At 41.4% G+C, this 13,959-nt stretch overlaps 1 protein-coding gene across 1 annotated transcript in view; it reads right to left on the minus strand.

The window, feature by feature from the left end:
- The window catches only part of PLB1 (phospholipase B1), a 76,300-nt gene that overhangs the window by 40,279 nt on the left and 22,062 nt on the right, over positions 1-13,959 (minus strand). The window contains exons 15-26 of the mRNA XM_057397019.1: positions 13,581-13,647; positions 12,828-12,886; positions 11,731-11,804; positions 10,341-10,384; positions 9,401-9,509; positions 8,466-8,517; positions 6,495-6,575; positions 5,045-5,110; positions 4,284-4,381; positions 1,601-1,682; positions 857-961; positions 54-149 (exon numbers count right to left, since the gene is read on the minus strand). Of these exons, the coding sequence (XP_057253002.1) occupies positions 54-149; positions 857-961; positions 1,601-1,682; positions 4,284-4,381; positions 5,045-5,110; positions 6,495-6,575; positions 8,466-8,517; positions 9,401-9,509; positions 10,341-10,384; positions 11,731-11,804; positions 12,828-12,886; positions 13,581-13,647 (933 nt within the window). The remainder of the gene's footprint in view (positions 1-53; positions 150-856; positions 962-1,600; positions 1,683-4,283; positions 4,382-5,044; positions 5,111-6,494; positions 6,576-8,465; positions 8,518-9,400; positions 9,510-10,340; positions 10,385-11,730; positions 11,805-12,827; positions 12,887-13,580; positions 13,648-13,959) is intronic.

Raw genomic sequence — 13,959 nt, forward strand, 5'->3', positions numbered from 1 at the left:
AGGGTAGGATGGAACAGAAAAGGGATGACCAATATATCCCTTAGAAATCTTACCATGTTGTTCCACAAAGCACGTGCAGCCTGGGAATGAGTCTTCTGGCTGAAGTGGAAACAGTCTGGGGCAAAGAATGAACTGTCCGGCAACCCCTCCTAGAGAACAGGATGAGTGCTGTTACAGAGGCAGTAAATATACAACAGGCTGTGCATTATCCCCTCTCTCTTCCAGAGAAATACTGCAGCTAACTTCAAACTGAAGTAGCTGTAAAGGCCTCTGAAGCCAAGAGAATTAAACTGGTCCAGAGAACACTAGTAATTCAGAACTAAGAAGCCTTGAAATCTTCTAATACAGGATTTTCAAAGTAATAAGGAATACAGGCCACTATGACTGTATGTATGGAATACCTGGGCACAGATCTTGATTGTATTGTTTATTTCTCCTGAGATTAATACACTATACTCTGCCGAAGAACATACTAAAAGTCAAACACCAAAGCACTGAAAGGGATTTGTGATGTATAGGGAAGACAGGGGAAGTGCTCCCTGCTGAAGATTTTGAGCTAAATATCTACTGCATGGTTGTCTCATTGCTGTGGCATGGACTCAGTGTCCCAGATCATGTCTACAAGGTTGGTATTCCTGTTGCCCATTATCTACTATTATTCCATAAGCATTTTCTGCAATTTTTGATGTTAACTGAATCTTGAGTTAAAATTCATATAAAATATATATATATACTGCACAGAAATAATTATTAGGCTAGAAAACTGCTGGTCACACTTAAAGCCAAGACAGTTTTAAAAAGCCAGTGGAATCACACCAGGATTTAATGTAGGGGCAGGCGTTTTGGTTGTTTTTACCTGTGTTTTTGGCATCTCGATATTCACTGAAAACGGCTGCATGACCACTGTGAAATCATCTGTAGTGTCATACCTTCCACTCTCCACTAACTGGCGCGTTCTCTCCTAAAGAGTCAAAGAAAAGTTGTCACTGTTCCTCCTTTTACATTCAGCTTATTGAGTCCCTCCATCCATTTACATCTCAGCCAAGGCTTTCCCCTCCCTAACGCAGAAACCCAGACATGGCTGTGGTTTCCAGCTCACGCCGGGCAGCCAACACAGCTGTCTTTGAGGCAAGCATCCCAGGCTTCTTTGCAGAGGCAGCCTGGGGACTGGTGCCCGACTGACACCAGCAATTAGATTTTATGTCAAAAAGATGTTCTTCCAGCACCACCGAAGCGTCTTTGATTTGGCTGTCGTCCCATGCCCGAAGTGTGTTCCTGAGTTATCGTGTTCTTTGAGTTAATCTGATCTTCAAGAAGATAAATGATAAAAAAACCTGTGGGCTCTCTGATGTATTCTCCTTTCTTTGTCTCTTTAATAACCTTTCTTCTTGTCTGTTTTCCTGCTTTAGTGAAACAGAGTTGGAAAGATCCTGAGCCTACTCCCACCTCCCTCTCACCCTTCTTTTGTTTTAATCACAGCTACAAATATGTCAGTAAAATGAGTGGAAACCATCCCCCATCTCCAAGTATTAGCTTCTCTGTGGTTGTTTGATCAACAGGAGGGTGATCTTAAACCTGTAACAAATGCCGCATGTCTTACCTGATACCTTCTGTTAAAGTAGACCAACTTCTTGAACTCATTGGAGTTGTCCTCCAGGTTTAAAACACAAGGGCATTCTATCCTGCGGGATGAGAGCACAGTGCTGAGTTCTGCTCCTCATTTTATCACCATTTTTGAGATGACAAGCTGCAGGGTTAAAAGCTTCTTGGAGGGGAATTTCTCTCAAAGGCTGCTCAATGGGAGCATTAGCTCTCACCTCCGAGTTTCTCCACAGCCCTGATTCTTGAGCAGAAACACATTTATTAAACATAAATTCATGAGGATAAAGTCAGGAAAAAGCTCCATGCAAGCAAAAAACACACTGGATGACCATGGCAATGTTTTGGCAGCAGGAGTGAACCTTTGTACAGGGAGGCCTGCACTGGACGCAGCCAGTTCTAGACAGCTTCAGTGAATCAAACACAGGGCACAGCTGAGCCTGTCAGCCAAGGTGGTGGTGCCTCTGCCAAAACCTGTGTAAGAAAGGGCAGAAAACACTGGAGAGGAAGAAGAGGAGAGAGCAACAGTGGAATAAGGAGGAGGTGCTCCTTGGCAGAGCAGGCACCCACCCTGGAGGGACTGCAGCCTGTGGATGAGCCCACACGCAGCAGGCACATACGCCGGAGCACAGGACATGCGAGAAGGAAGAAGCAGCAAAGAGAGAACTTTATGTCCAGACCACAGTACCCTGTACCACCCATGCCTCACTGAAGACACTGAGGGTAGCCTGTAGCAGTAACAAGGACAGAGGGAGAAGTGCCTGGAGTGAACTCGAGCCTGGAATGAAAGAGGATATATGCTTCAACTGTTTAACTTGCTTGTCTGTCTGTTTCCCAATACCAGAATCAGTAATACTTATGGTAATGCAAAATAAATTCAGCTACGTTCCCCAAATCAAGTCTGTTCCGCCTGCGATGGTAATCGGTGAGTGATTTCCCTGTCTTTATTTTGACGAGCTTTCTTATTCGCATTCCTGCCAAGCGCCACAGAAGCAACCCACCACAACTCCCGCTCACATGAGTACTCCTGCGCAATGTGGTTTCCTTCAGCAAGCATCCCTCAAGGCAGAGCTCCCACAAATTCATTCTTAATCAACTGAGAGGGTCACAAGTTAGAGGATGTTTCACATGAAGGATGGCAGAGCACCAAAAGAGATGCCAAGACTGATGCGGCAATCTCCATCCTCCAAATCCATGCCAACCAGGGCCATTCTAAGTTTCTGTGAACTCACGTTGCCCATGTTTATCCTTCTCTGAAACCTTGATCCTTCAAGCACACGAGTTTTTTTCTGATGCTTCCTCATCCTGGGAATGCCTCACTATTATTTGATAAATCCAAATGAGAAAAAGGACTGCTTTTAAAAATCCTGATCACAGTAAAGCATCCCCGAGACAACTCGTAGAGAAATACCTCCTATAGAGATGCAATTGACACATACAAAGTGCACAAAGACCCCTATCAGCTCCAAATTTGTCTTAATGGAGAGCAAGCAATAAAACAATGTTTTATTTCTACGGTACTTCTATATGAAAGGCAATACAAACCTAGACTGTGTTTTGAGATGTGTTTCAAATAACATAAGCAATGCAAAATTAGCAGAGACTTAATCTCTTTTTAGGTGATTTGCTGCTCTCAGAAAAAAAAGACAGACAAGCTTTCAAGACCAAAATCTTTCTTCAGGTCCTTCAACTCGGTAACGTGGCATTCATTGTCTTAGGATCTCCTTAGTACCCTATAAGCTTAGCTTGCTGCCATAGAAGCGAATGTTAAATTCAACGCGGCACCTGAAATGAAGGGAAAAGGTTAAAAGTATCTTGAGATAATCTAATCTTAAAGGGTCCACTATCACTGTTTAATGATTAGGGTCTTGAGATACTTGTGTGCTCTAGCCAGTAACCTTTGTTAAAAGGAAAACCTACAACTGATTATCAGAAGCACCAGCACTCTAAGTCTAAAAGCTAATTTTCCATCAACAGCCACCAGAGAGCCCTTAAATCAGAGTAAGAGGGTTGCATCTATGTTCCTCCTGTACAACCTCCTTCGATGGCTGCCTGCATTCACAGAACAAGGATATTCTGCCTGCCTGTCTGTCCAGAAGAGCAGAGACCTGCCACCTCAGTGGCAGATTCTCTCTGACCTGGGAGGACTCTTGAGCCACAAGGCAACACTCAATGTGATGAAGCATCCCAGACATCTACTTGAGAGACTAATTAACCATAAAACTAATAATCAGCAATGAGATTACAGAGATCAGAAACTGCAGAAACAAGAGGGAGAGTTTTAAGTCTGCAGAAAGGTAAATCTGTAAATAAAGACAGTTTAAAGCGATCAATGACGAAACCCCTGTGTCTTAGTCTCTTCTGTCTTTACCCAAAAAGAACACAGCTGAGCTCTTTCTGCTCCGGCTTGGACGCCCTTGCAGTCTAAGTGATGAATCATTGAAATGGCACCTCCACAGAAGAGTGGTAACAGCAGGGCTCATCAGATACAGAGACAGTGACAGACAGGTATTTCTAAATGCTGTGTTGAAATCAATGTGTGGGTACATGTGCATACACAGAGGAAGGGTTTTAGTGGTCTGAAATACTAGAACCTTTTCCCTTTAAGGAAAAGGGTTGCCGAAGAAGACCTTGCAGCCTTCTGTGAGCAACAGTGAGAGCTGTAACATAAATCATCTTCAAACCTCATGAGCAGCTTCGGGCACGTATTGTTTGATGTGTGCAGCTCCCGGAGGCTTGCTATGTACAGCACTGTCACCAGGTTCACAAACGCCCGTGGAACCTGCCAAGAGAACAAGCAAACCTGTAGTCATCACCCAGAGCACAGAGTGCCATCTTGGCCCTTATACAGCCACAGCAGACCTCAGGTAGCAGCCTGCTGATTCATGCAGCTTGCATTATTTATAACAGAGGTGTTCAAAGTAGCTCCTCAATAATTAATCCCCCACATGTACAATACTAAATTACAGCCCCTGTCTGCGCTGCCCGGTTCTATTTTAGATGCTGATGAATGGTCACTTGAAAATGATGACTTTAGAAAGGTCTCAGATTGGCTCAGACCCTCAAGTACTCTCATCATCCTCACCCTCATCTGGAATATCAGAATCTCTCTCTTAATGACCACAAAAATACATTTATTTGCAGCATAATGAATGAGCAAAGCATCTCCTAGCCACTGAATACCACAGGTTTGTTTGAATTCGTTGCAATGCTTTTTACATCATTTTTCTGCAGCACATCAGCTAGAACTAAGCACATCCTTATGCCTTTGGTAAAATACTTCTTTAGCCCTTTCTGGCTCTCACAAGGATTTTCCTGCAAGCACCTGCATGCAGCAGTGCTCTGCAGATGAAAGCAGGGAACTCAACTCTCAATCAATAACCAGTGACTGCTTTACAAACAGAACACGATCCCCACTCCCATATACTAGAAAAGTTTGTTTTACCTCTCTGTGAAGTATGTCCAAAGATACTTGTAGATTGTAGGTGTAGTTTTCAGGAGAATAGTGTACCTGTTGAAGCAAGAGGGTTGAATTTTGTTACTGGTTTATTCAAGCAGGCCCAACACTGACTGGCTAGAGTCCCTCACAGCAGGATTCATGTTTCTGACTCTCGAGGTCAAGAGCAGCAGAGTCTTAGGCAAACCTGTCCTGCCTCTGCTTTTCTTCTTTCCCATCACAGCTGTCTCACAAGAAAAAACCTAGTGGCCACTAGGTATCAGTGAGGGAGCAAATTCAGGGGGCATTATCAGACATCACAATATCCTCCATCCCCAGGCTTGCTTGGTTTGGTCTTAAACGCATGGGTAGCAACAGGGACCAGCTTTGGGAGAGATCAGTTTGTGTAAGTTTGTTTTTACTGTATGCAATATTACCAACATGCCTCTCCTATGCCTGCCACAAATAAACGCCTAAGCTTTGCCAGTTATTATCTGGAAATTAAATCACTTTATATACTTGCCTCTCAGCAGCAAAATTTCCCTGTTCCATTTGAGTGGCTTAAACCCTCTAATTTAATTGTCTGATGTAATCCAACTTTTATTTCTTCACTTACGGAACTATTCCACAATCAAATAAGCTTCCCTATGAGGAACGCCTGCCTTATTTTCAGTCTTAATTCTCTTTGATTTAATTTCAAGCAGAAGTTCATTGAGAGCCCCACTGGCCTACTCTACAAAACTAGACAGCTCAGTTCCCTTATTCATTTCCTAAAGCACAGCTCACCAAACACATTGTGGCTGGCACTGTTTGTAGCTGTACAACATAAGGGAAGTATCACTTTGATCTTTGGATGCAGAGGTGCTACCTCCTTGCCACCCACATGCGTGTGCAACTGCCATTTCATGCCTGGGTCAGGAACACTCCTCACCAAGTGAAGAGTCTGCCACAGCTTTTCACCCCCTCCATACTCACACATAACAAAGGCTACATACAGTATGTATGTATATATATTATACACCTACACAATATATGCTATATTATATGTAATTACATCAGCATCAGCAGTGGGTAGAACCATTCCCATAGCACCGAAACTGGTAAGTGAACACCAAGTAAGACTTCGGAGTGTGACTGTGCACAGGGCAAAGAAGAGCAAAAACCCTTGACCTTTTATCTACAGGTGGCAAAGTAACTAGATAACAGAAAGCTATCTTAGTTAATAGCAGAACAAAGTAGGGACAATTATGTAATTCAGTCTAAAGATATCACTTCATTTATCATAACATCAGGTTGAACAACCTGAAGGTCTCAGTACAGTTACATTCCAGAGCTGTGCAAATAAGACCTAGCTTATTTTGGTCTCACTCACTGAGTTCTGACCTCTCACCCAATGCAATGCATAGAGACCCTTTGCCCAGGCTGGCCCACTTCACACTGTAGGCAGCAGGGGACTTACTGGGTTCCTGCAGAATCTGCACAGGTCATTTCCTCCTATGAAAAGTGTTATGAGCTTCCAGTCAGTCTGAAAATTTATTCTCTGCACACAGAAGGAGATAGAATGAGAGTTATTAATATACAATAAAAAAAAAAAGAAAAAAGGGGAGAGTGGCAGGCAACATAAATGAACATAAATTTAACATTTCTCAGGGTACCCAGCTATAGTTCTCTCTGCATCCACAACAAAATGAATTTGTAGTTCTGAGTGAAGATGTAGAAACCTCTACAATCTTAATAAGGTTCACAATATCAGTAGCACCATGCAAAATTGTTTGCTTCCAAAAAACTATTGCTCAAAATCCACCTGGATGCTTTTCTTAATACTATCCTGTGTATACATTGAGTGACTATTCCTGCAGTTCTTAGGATACATCTTCATTGCAAAAATGATGGTATATCTTTTTACTGTTATAAATAATGCAGCTATCTTGCTGGAAAACCCCGGAGGGTGATATGTTTCAGTCTTGCTGTGAGGCAAACTGCAAAGAATAGAGGGGCAATATTAACTCTATCTAAGAATACCAGTAAAAAAACAGCACTTTTCCCTCTGAAAGGATTTTGCAGAGGGACAGCTAATGCAGGGTAATTGCATTAGCTTTGAAGAAAGGTTCAGATCTGCTCAGTGTAATGTAGTAGATGTTGTACTCAGTATCTTAACGCTTCAATTTCAGTGCAAAACACCACTAAGACAAGCAGCAATAGTACATCAGCCTCAAGTGGTTTAAAACATCTATCTTCAGAGACAGAAGGCAACATATTCCAACTAGTAAACACACTGTTCAGTAGGCTGGTCTCAAAATGTACTTATCTAAATCAAGAGAGGGGAAAATTTCTTTTCCTCCCGTGCTAACCAGGTCTTTTAAAAAGAGGAAAAGAAAGCTCTTAAACCAAAGATCTTTACATGATCTTTAATATGAACAGGCTTTCTAGTCAGAAAGAAGTTCATTAGTTAAATCAAAGGTGTCTGCATTCATTTCTGTTGTGCGTTGTTTCCAAGGCAATAGATATGAGGCAATATAAGTATAGTAGTACTTACAAGACTTGAATGGTTTGAATTAAAACCCTCCAACTGCTTCATTGTTAGCTGCTAATCCTTTTAATCTCATTTCAGATACAGACATCAGAGTGAAATCTTGTTTATGAGAAAGTGAACCAAAAAAGAAGGTACTGCAAATATTTTTGCCAGTATGAATATTTACCAGAGTACTTATACCAGACACGCACACAGAGTTAATCTTGAAGGCCTTTTGGCTGCTTTCCAAATGCACAAAGACAAAATAATATAACGTAACAGGTCACTGATTGCGTAGCACATTTGCCAAATTACAAATAGCAGACATTCAAAGCACCAGTCGAGGTGAAAAACATGCAAGCCTAATGTGTGTTTTAGAGAACATAAATCGAATAATTCCTAACACAAAACCTGTAAGTCAAAAATCAGCTGATGACTCAAGAAGGGACTACATCGTTTTTAAGGACACAAGTCTTTTCCTCATTTCCATGTTCACTCCCCATGATTCTCACTTAAAAAGCTTTCCCTCAACACCCTAGCATGTATCATTACTGCTGGAAAACCCGTGTGCTTACAAGATAATTAATAGTACCAGAGGCAAATCCTAGCACAAGTGAAGTTCTGTCATCTTACACGGTGACATAGGCTGGGAGGGGAAACGACAGCAGGGAATTTACAAGCCGCTTGTCTTAAAAATGATAAGAAGATTACAATTATCTGGGTTTGATAGTAGCTATCACATGGTGTTGTTTAAGACAAAGCTATGGATTATTCTGTGCTGACTCACCCTGCACTGGGGAATATTACACTGTACACTGCTGTAGCTTTCATGTTTGGCATCCACTGTTGGCATCTGTCCGAAACTAATGCTGCCAAAGTAACCTCATTCTAAAGATATTAACAACATGTTAAACTCACAGTATCATTCTTCATGCGGTCCACCAGCCTTCTAACCTGCACGGGAACATCCCTAAAAATAACAGAAAAATAAAGCCCTAACAAATCAAATAATAAAAATGAAAACGGAATCCTGCATAGAGAGCAAGGCAAAGAGGAAAGCTGATGAATGGACATCCCTCACATAATGGGTAAAAAACACGGGAAAGTCCAAGTTTCATTGGATGAAAACTATACTTTGAGACAGTGATGGAAAAAAAAAGAGAAAATAACTAGCATCCAACAGCCACTTGACCACTTTGCAAATGCTGCATAGTTACACAAGCTATATAGAAAATGCACTGTGCCACCACAAAATAAATGCACTTGGTTCCTTTCCAGCTTCAGGCAGATGCTATTGGTACGCACGTCGCTGAAGCACCCGTGTATGTATCAATGCTATTACATGGCCTCAAGCCACTGAGATGTCTTATAAGAAGTGCTTCTGAGAGAAGAATATATGATATGACTTTCACTGAAGACTGAGCGTAGTGGTCCCTAGTTAATTCCCAGCTCTACCACAGAGTGACCATAAGCAATCCACAATTTCCTCTTAGCTCCTCTACACAAACTCTTGACAAGAGGCTTTGAATATACCTCCTATTAAACAGAGATATTTTTCTCTGCCTCACAGTACAGATGTGAAGCTTTTTGAGTAGTGCTTGTAAAGTGCTTTGGGCTTCTTGATTGAGGATACTAGACAAAGCATTGCTTTCGCTGCTAATTTGGCATAGGTTGGAAACAATCACATTTCTTGGCCTTCACGCTAGAGTTGGGCTAATGAAATGTTTTTGGGTCTGCCTAGCAGCCTTTTATTATGCTCCTGATGAAGTCCAGGTTATGGGCCCTTTTTTAGTTAGACCTGAGTTTTAAAGAAAAATTACTTTCTGTTAAAATTTAAAGAGTTTTCCTCTTACTCAGCACAATCCCCTGCCACAGCTTGGTTGAGTGCAGCGTTATCTGTAGTCTCCCTTCCAGTGCCAGTGGAATACCCTATCAAGGATGGGTTGAACTCACGAAGAATATCTGCAGAAAAAGACAGCACCCCGAAATGTTGCTTACTGCAGCAGGTAGCGAATGAGGTTATAAAGATTAAATCTTAGTAAAAGACCATTAAAAAGCTTTGAGAGATCCTAACAAAAAATTAACTTTTAAGTATAATAAACATGTAGTCTCATCACCGTACAACTATTTCCTTGCCTTCAAGATTTCTGAATTTCACGAATTCAGGTATCTCATGACCTTACACGATCATCCTGGCTAGCAAAGCTATTTTGCCTGGTAAGCGAGGCTAAGTAACCCTACACTCAGGCAGGAGGCTCCCATGCCATCATACTCTAACTGCAGATGAACTGGAATCAAATCCTTTAGCCTGATCTCCCCAGATGTATTAACTCCAAAGACCCAAGATTCCCTTCTACATCTTAGGTTACAAACCAGCCTTGCAAACACCCAGATCTGATGCCCTGACCTCTAAAAAGCATGTAAAATCTGATCTTGTAATGTGATTCTTCTCCTGCCTAAAACAACTTGCCCATACAGTTAAAATAGTTTTTTTAGGCTGTGATCTGAGATCTTTGATTCATCTATCCCCAACACATTTTGGACAGAACTATAACCAACAGAAGAACACTGAAGTGACCAAACCCCTTGGAATTACAAAGTACATAGTTAAGTCATGCACAGAAAATTACTGCCTGGTTGTTATGCAACTTTTACTCAGCACTGGGCATTGAATACAAACGGATTGATTCTGTCATGCTACAAATTTTAAATCTTTATGTCTTATTTTGTAACAACAGTTGTTTTGATAAACAGCTCCAGATATTTATCAGGTTTATGGAAAAAGGCACTTACTTGCTAGTGTCGTGACCGTGCTTATGTTTTCATTTCCTCCAACACTGTTAAAAAGAAAGAACAAGAAAAAAGTGTTCCAAGATACGATGGGCTTGGTAAGGCAGTGGACTAAGTAAGAGAGCTCCCCCTTTTGGGGTTTCTACACATATACACAGCACATTTTGTGGTGGTTGTACTAAATCAAAGCAAGCTGGTTGCGTGCATACCAAAGGGGTCACGAAATCAGAGACTCTGTCATAACCATAATAATCATAATTAAAAGCCCTGTACACTAGCTGCCCTTTCCATTCTCGCGTGGTTTGGCAGATGTTCAAACCTAGCTGAAAGAAATGAGAATTTTGAAAAGCTGCCATCTTTGCTATTGTTGGCCCTATTAAAATATTTATTACTGCCATTTTTAGTTAACAAACCCTTCGTATCCATAACAACAAGTTCTAAAAGCATATATTTCAAAGTGCTAAGTAACTCAATACCTTTCGCCTCCCCGTTTCACCCAACTGGAAGAATACTACTAGACTGCTAAAATTCACCATATGTCTGTGTGCTCTTTACTCTCCTTCATGCTGTAGAAAATGTTAGGATACTTTCTCCTCCATAATGTCAGTAGACTATTGTCGAAGGTCAAAATACTGTAAAGGTGTTCAACTTTTTGTATCTCTTTAATTTGGAATAGAATACTTTGAAGTGCTCTCATACCTGTTTAAACTCATCGGAGCTGCGGTAAGAAACTATGAACAGAAAATCAGGCTAACAGGTTTGGTATTAAATGATACAGTTGCAGAATAACAAGTGAATATGATTCCCTTTCTTCAGGGTGGCTTTTTGACATGTCTAATAAAATCCTGCATATGTAAAAGTTTGTACTGATTAATTGTTCTGTATGATGCATGCAATACTGGAAAAGAGTGAAGGAAATAGGTACTGCATATGAAATAACAGCAGCAAAAAAGGATCCTGTTTTGACTTCTTGTAGACCACTGATTTTAAATGTGGCAAATGGGTGGTGTGGGCCACAATGTGGAAGAGCAGACAGGGTACAGAAAGAGCAGGGAGAGAAACAAGTGATCCAATGGTGCTGGGATCTACAGGTTTCCTTCACATTAGCTAAACCATGAGAGGAAAAGAGACCATCTTAACAAGGGCCCTATTTCATCTGAATATCTAGGTCTATTCCAGCCATGCTACATTGTACTCTACATAGCCACTAGTTTGGATATTTTCTTTATCATGAGTAATACACCACCATGTGCCTCCATGCAAAACTTAAAGTGAAATTCAGTCTCCACAAGCCCCCATTTGCTACAAAAATAACTACATATATCAAAACCAGAGAAAATGGATTCCCTTCCCTCTGTGGTTGACTGAGGTGGTAGAAAGTCTTGGGACTCACCTCCAAGAAAGACCTCGGTATTGAGTCAGGACATCCAGGACATCATGAGGTTTGGATGCTGCCCCATTAGCTGCCTGGAAGCAGAAGAGTTGTTCACCTTCAGAAAATAAACACTGCTACAGTAACTAGCTCTCCGACTGATCTTAGTGAAAATAATTGAAGAGTACATTAATGAAGCAAGCTACGTCATGTTCCTAAAATAAACCAGATCCTTGTTCTCAAGAGGATCAAGGGCTGAGGGTATTTTAACTCTGAGCCAGTGAATTACCCTCTTCTATCAACTTCATTAGATTAAGCAGGGAAAAAAATGGTTGAGAATGTTCAAAGTATTCATATCCTGAATTTACATGAAGGATAAATAAGATAGCAATGGTCCTGAGTGAATAATTTGTTATAATGCTCCTCATATTAAAAAGTGCTACAGTGATTTTATTTCTTCCCTCCCCCAGTTTCCCTAAGAAAGAAGGCTACAAGGATTTAATGTGGCAATCAGCAGGAGAAACATGAACTACGATATGAGCAGTGAAACGGTCATCACTGATTGAAGAATCACAGCCCGTTTACAGGTAATGAGTTTACAGAGTTCAAGGAACAGCGTCAAGAAAAGTTCTCAAGATAAGTTACACTTGACACACCTGATGTTGTATCGCAGTTTTACTCCAGTATTTAGTTAGTATAAACGGACATGGCTTTATAGGCTTTGATATTATCATATATACAGATTTATCATAGACACACACAGTTATCTGCAGAACTTTTTTTCCTATTTACGCTGCTTACTGATGGCTTGGGAGCTGCCTAAAATCAATAAAGAAAAGCAATTGTTGCAAGCCCACTCCAATTGCTGCTGCGCAACCTATTCTTGCAGCTCTTCCTTGTGTGACACTCTTGTGGACTTTAAATGGGAACTGTGCACTCAGATCTGTGTCTCGTGATCTGTCTCGTGACCAGTCAGTCCAGGTGGAGTGTAGGAAAGACTATGTGACAAATGTGTTTAGCTCAATAGGGTGTAACTGTAGGCATTCTATTTCTCATGTTAGAAATTCAGAAATGCTTTTTCATTACCTAATGATGGTTACCCAGGGGCCTTTACTTACTGTGAGAGAATCTCCCAGGGCAGCAATCACCCGAATATCTGCTGGTCTCAAATTATGAACTAACACATAAAAAACAAAGGTAGTGTAAGGAAAAGAGGAAAGACAGAAGACTTCAAATTGTGCTGGTTAGCATTGCAAAGACAGTATTTTAGTATTCATGACAGCATCAGCTCAGAATTGCAGGCATGAAAGGCATCAAATCAAAAATGATTCTTGGTACTATTGGTGGGTATACCAATACTACAGCCACAAGGGAGGCAGTAAGATTTCAGTCTTGCATCTGTGGTCACTCAAATGTCTTTTAACTGGTGAAAATGACTAAAAAGCAGGCACAGCCTCTGTGCTAACACAGGCTGAAAATTTGGGGACAATCACAGCTTCTGAGGGAAAATGAATCCCACCTGGTGACAAAATTCCATGTGGCTTTTTGCACCCCAGACTGACAGAAGCCCCCATTCCATACATACAGTTTTTCCACCCCTGAACTGAAGAATAAACCCGACTACCTCCTGTCTTTTCCACTGTCATTTTGTTTGCACATGGAAGGTGCAGTTGCACAAGCTTTCACCATCCTTGAAGGAGAATGTGCGTCTTGCTATACAACCACTTATGTTGTTCCAAAAAGGAGCAAAGCCACAGAAACCGAGTGCACTGCTTCAACTAAAAGTGTACCTTTCCTAACTGCACCCAGTTCCTCTTCTCTTTTGATCATTAAATGAAGTAGCTCTACAATACAATTGCATAGGGGCATACCTGAGACTGGAACTGTATCAGAGGGACCCTGGCCTAAACAGGGAATATTTGTTCCGTAAGTTCTCTCCTGCAAAGACAGAGCACACATCAGGGCTTCACATCAGACTCGCTATACTGTGGTCATGATAAGTGATTTATGTCTCCGAACATTAGATTAACAAATGTCCCGCATGCTTTGTATACCTCTACTCGGCTCACCCTGTCCTCAGGCCATGCCTACAAGTGCCCCTTGAAGGCAGACACAAGCTCAGACTCCTCAGAAGTCGCATGGCCATTTCAGTGCAATGCAGTTGTTGCCTACCTGTAGGGCCAGTTATTTCAGACTCTGTGGCCATGGCTGCATTCAGCTGGGCATCAATTCTGTATTCCCATACTCCAA

This window comes from Pezoporus wallicus, unplaced genomic scaffold (assembly GCF_028554395.1).
Source record: "Pezoporus wallicus isolate ANWC-B61680 ecotype Strahan unplaced genomic scaffold, APGP_CSIRO_Pwel_v1 contig_14703, whole genome shotgun sequence".
Lineage (NCBI taxonomy): Eukaryota > Metazoa > Chordata > Aves > Psittaciformes > Psittacidae > Pezoporus > Pezoporus wallicus.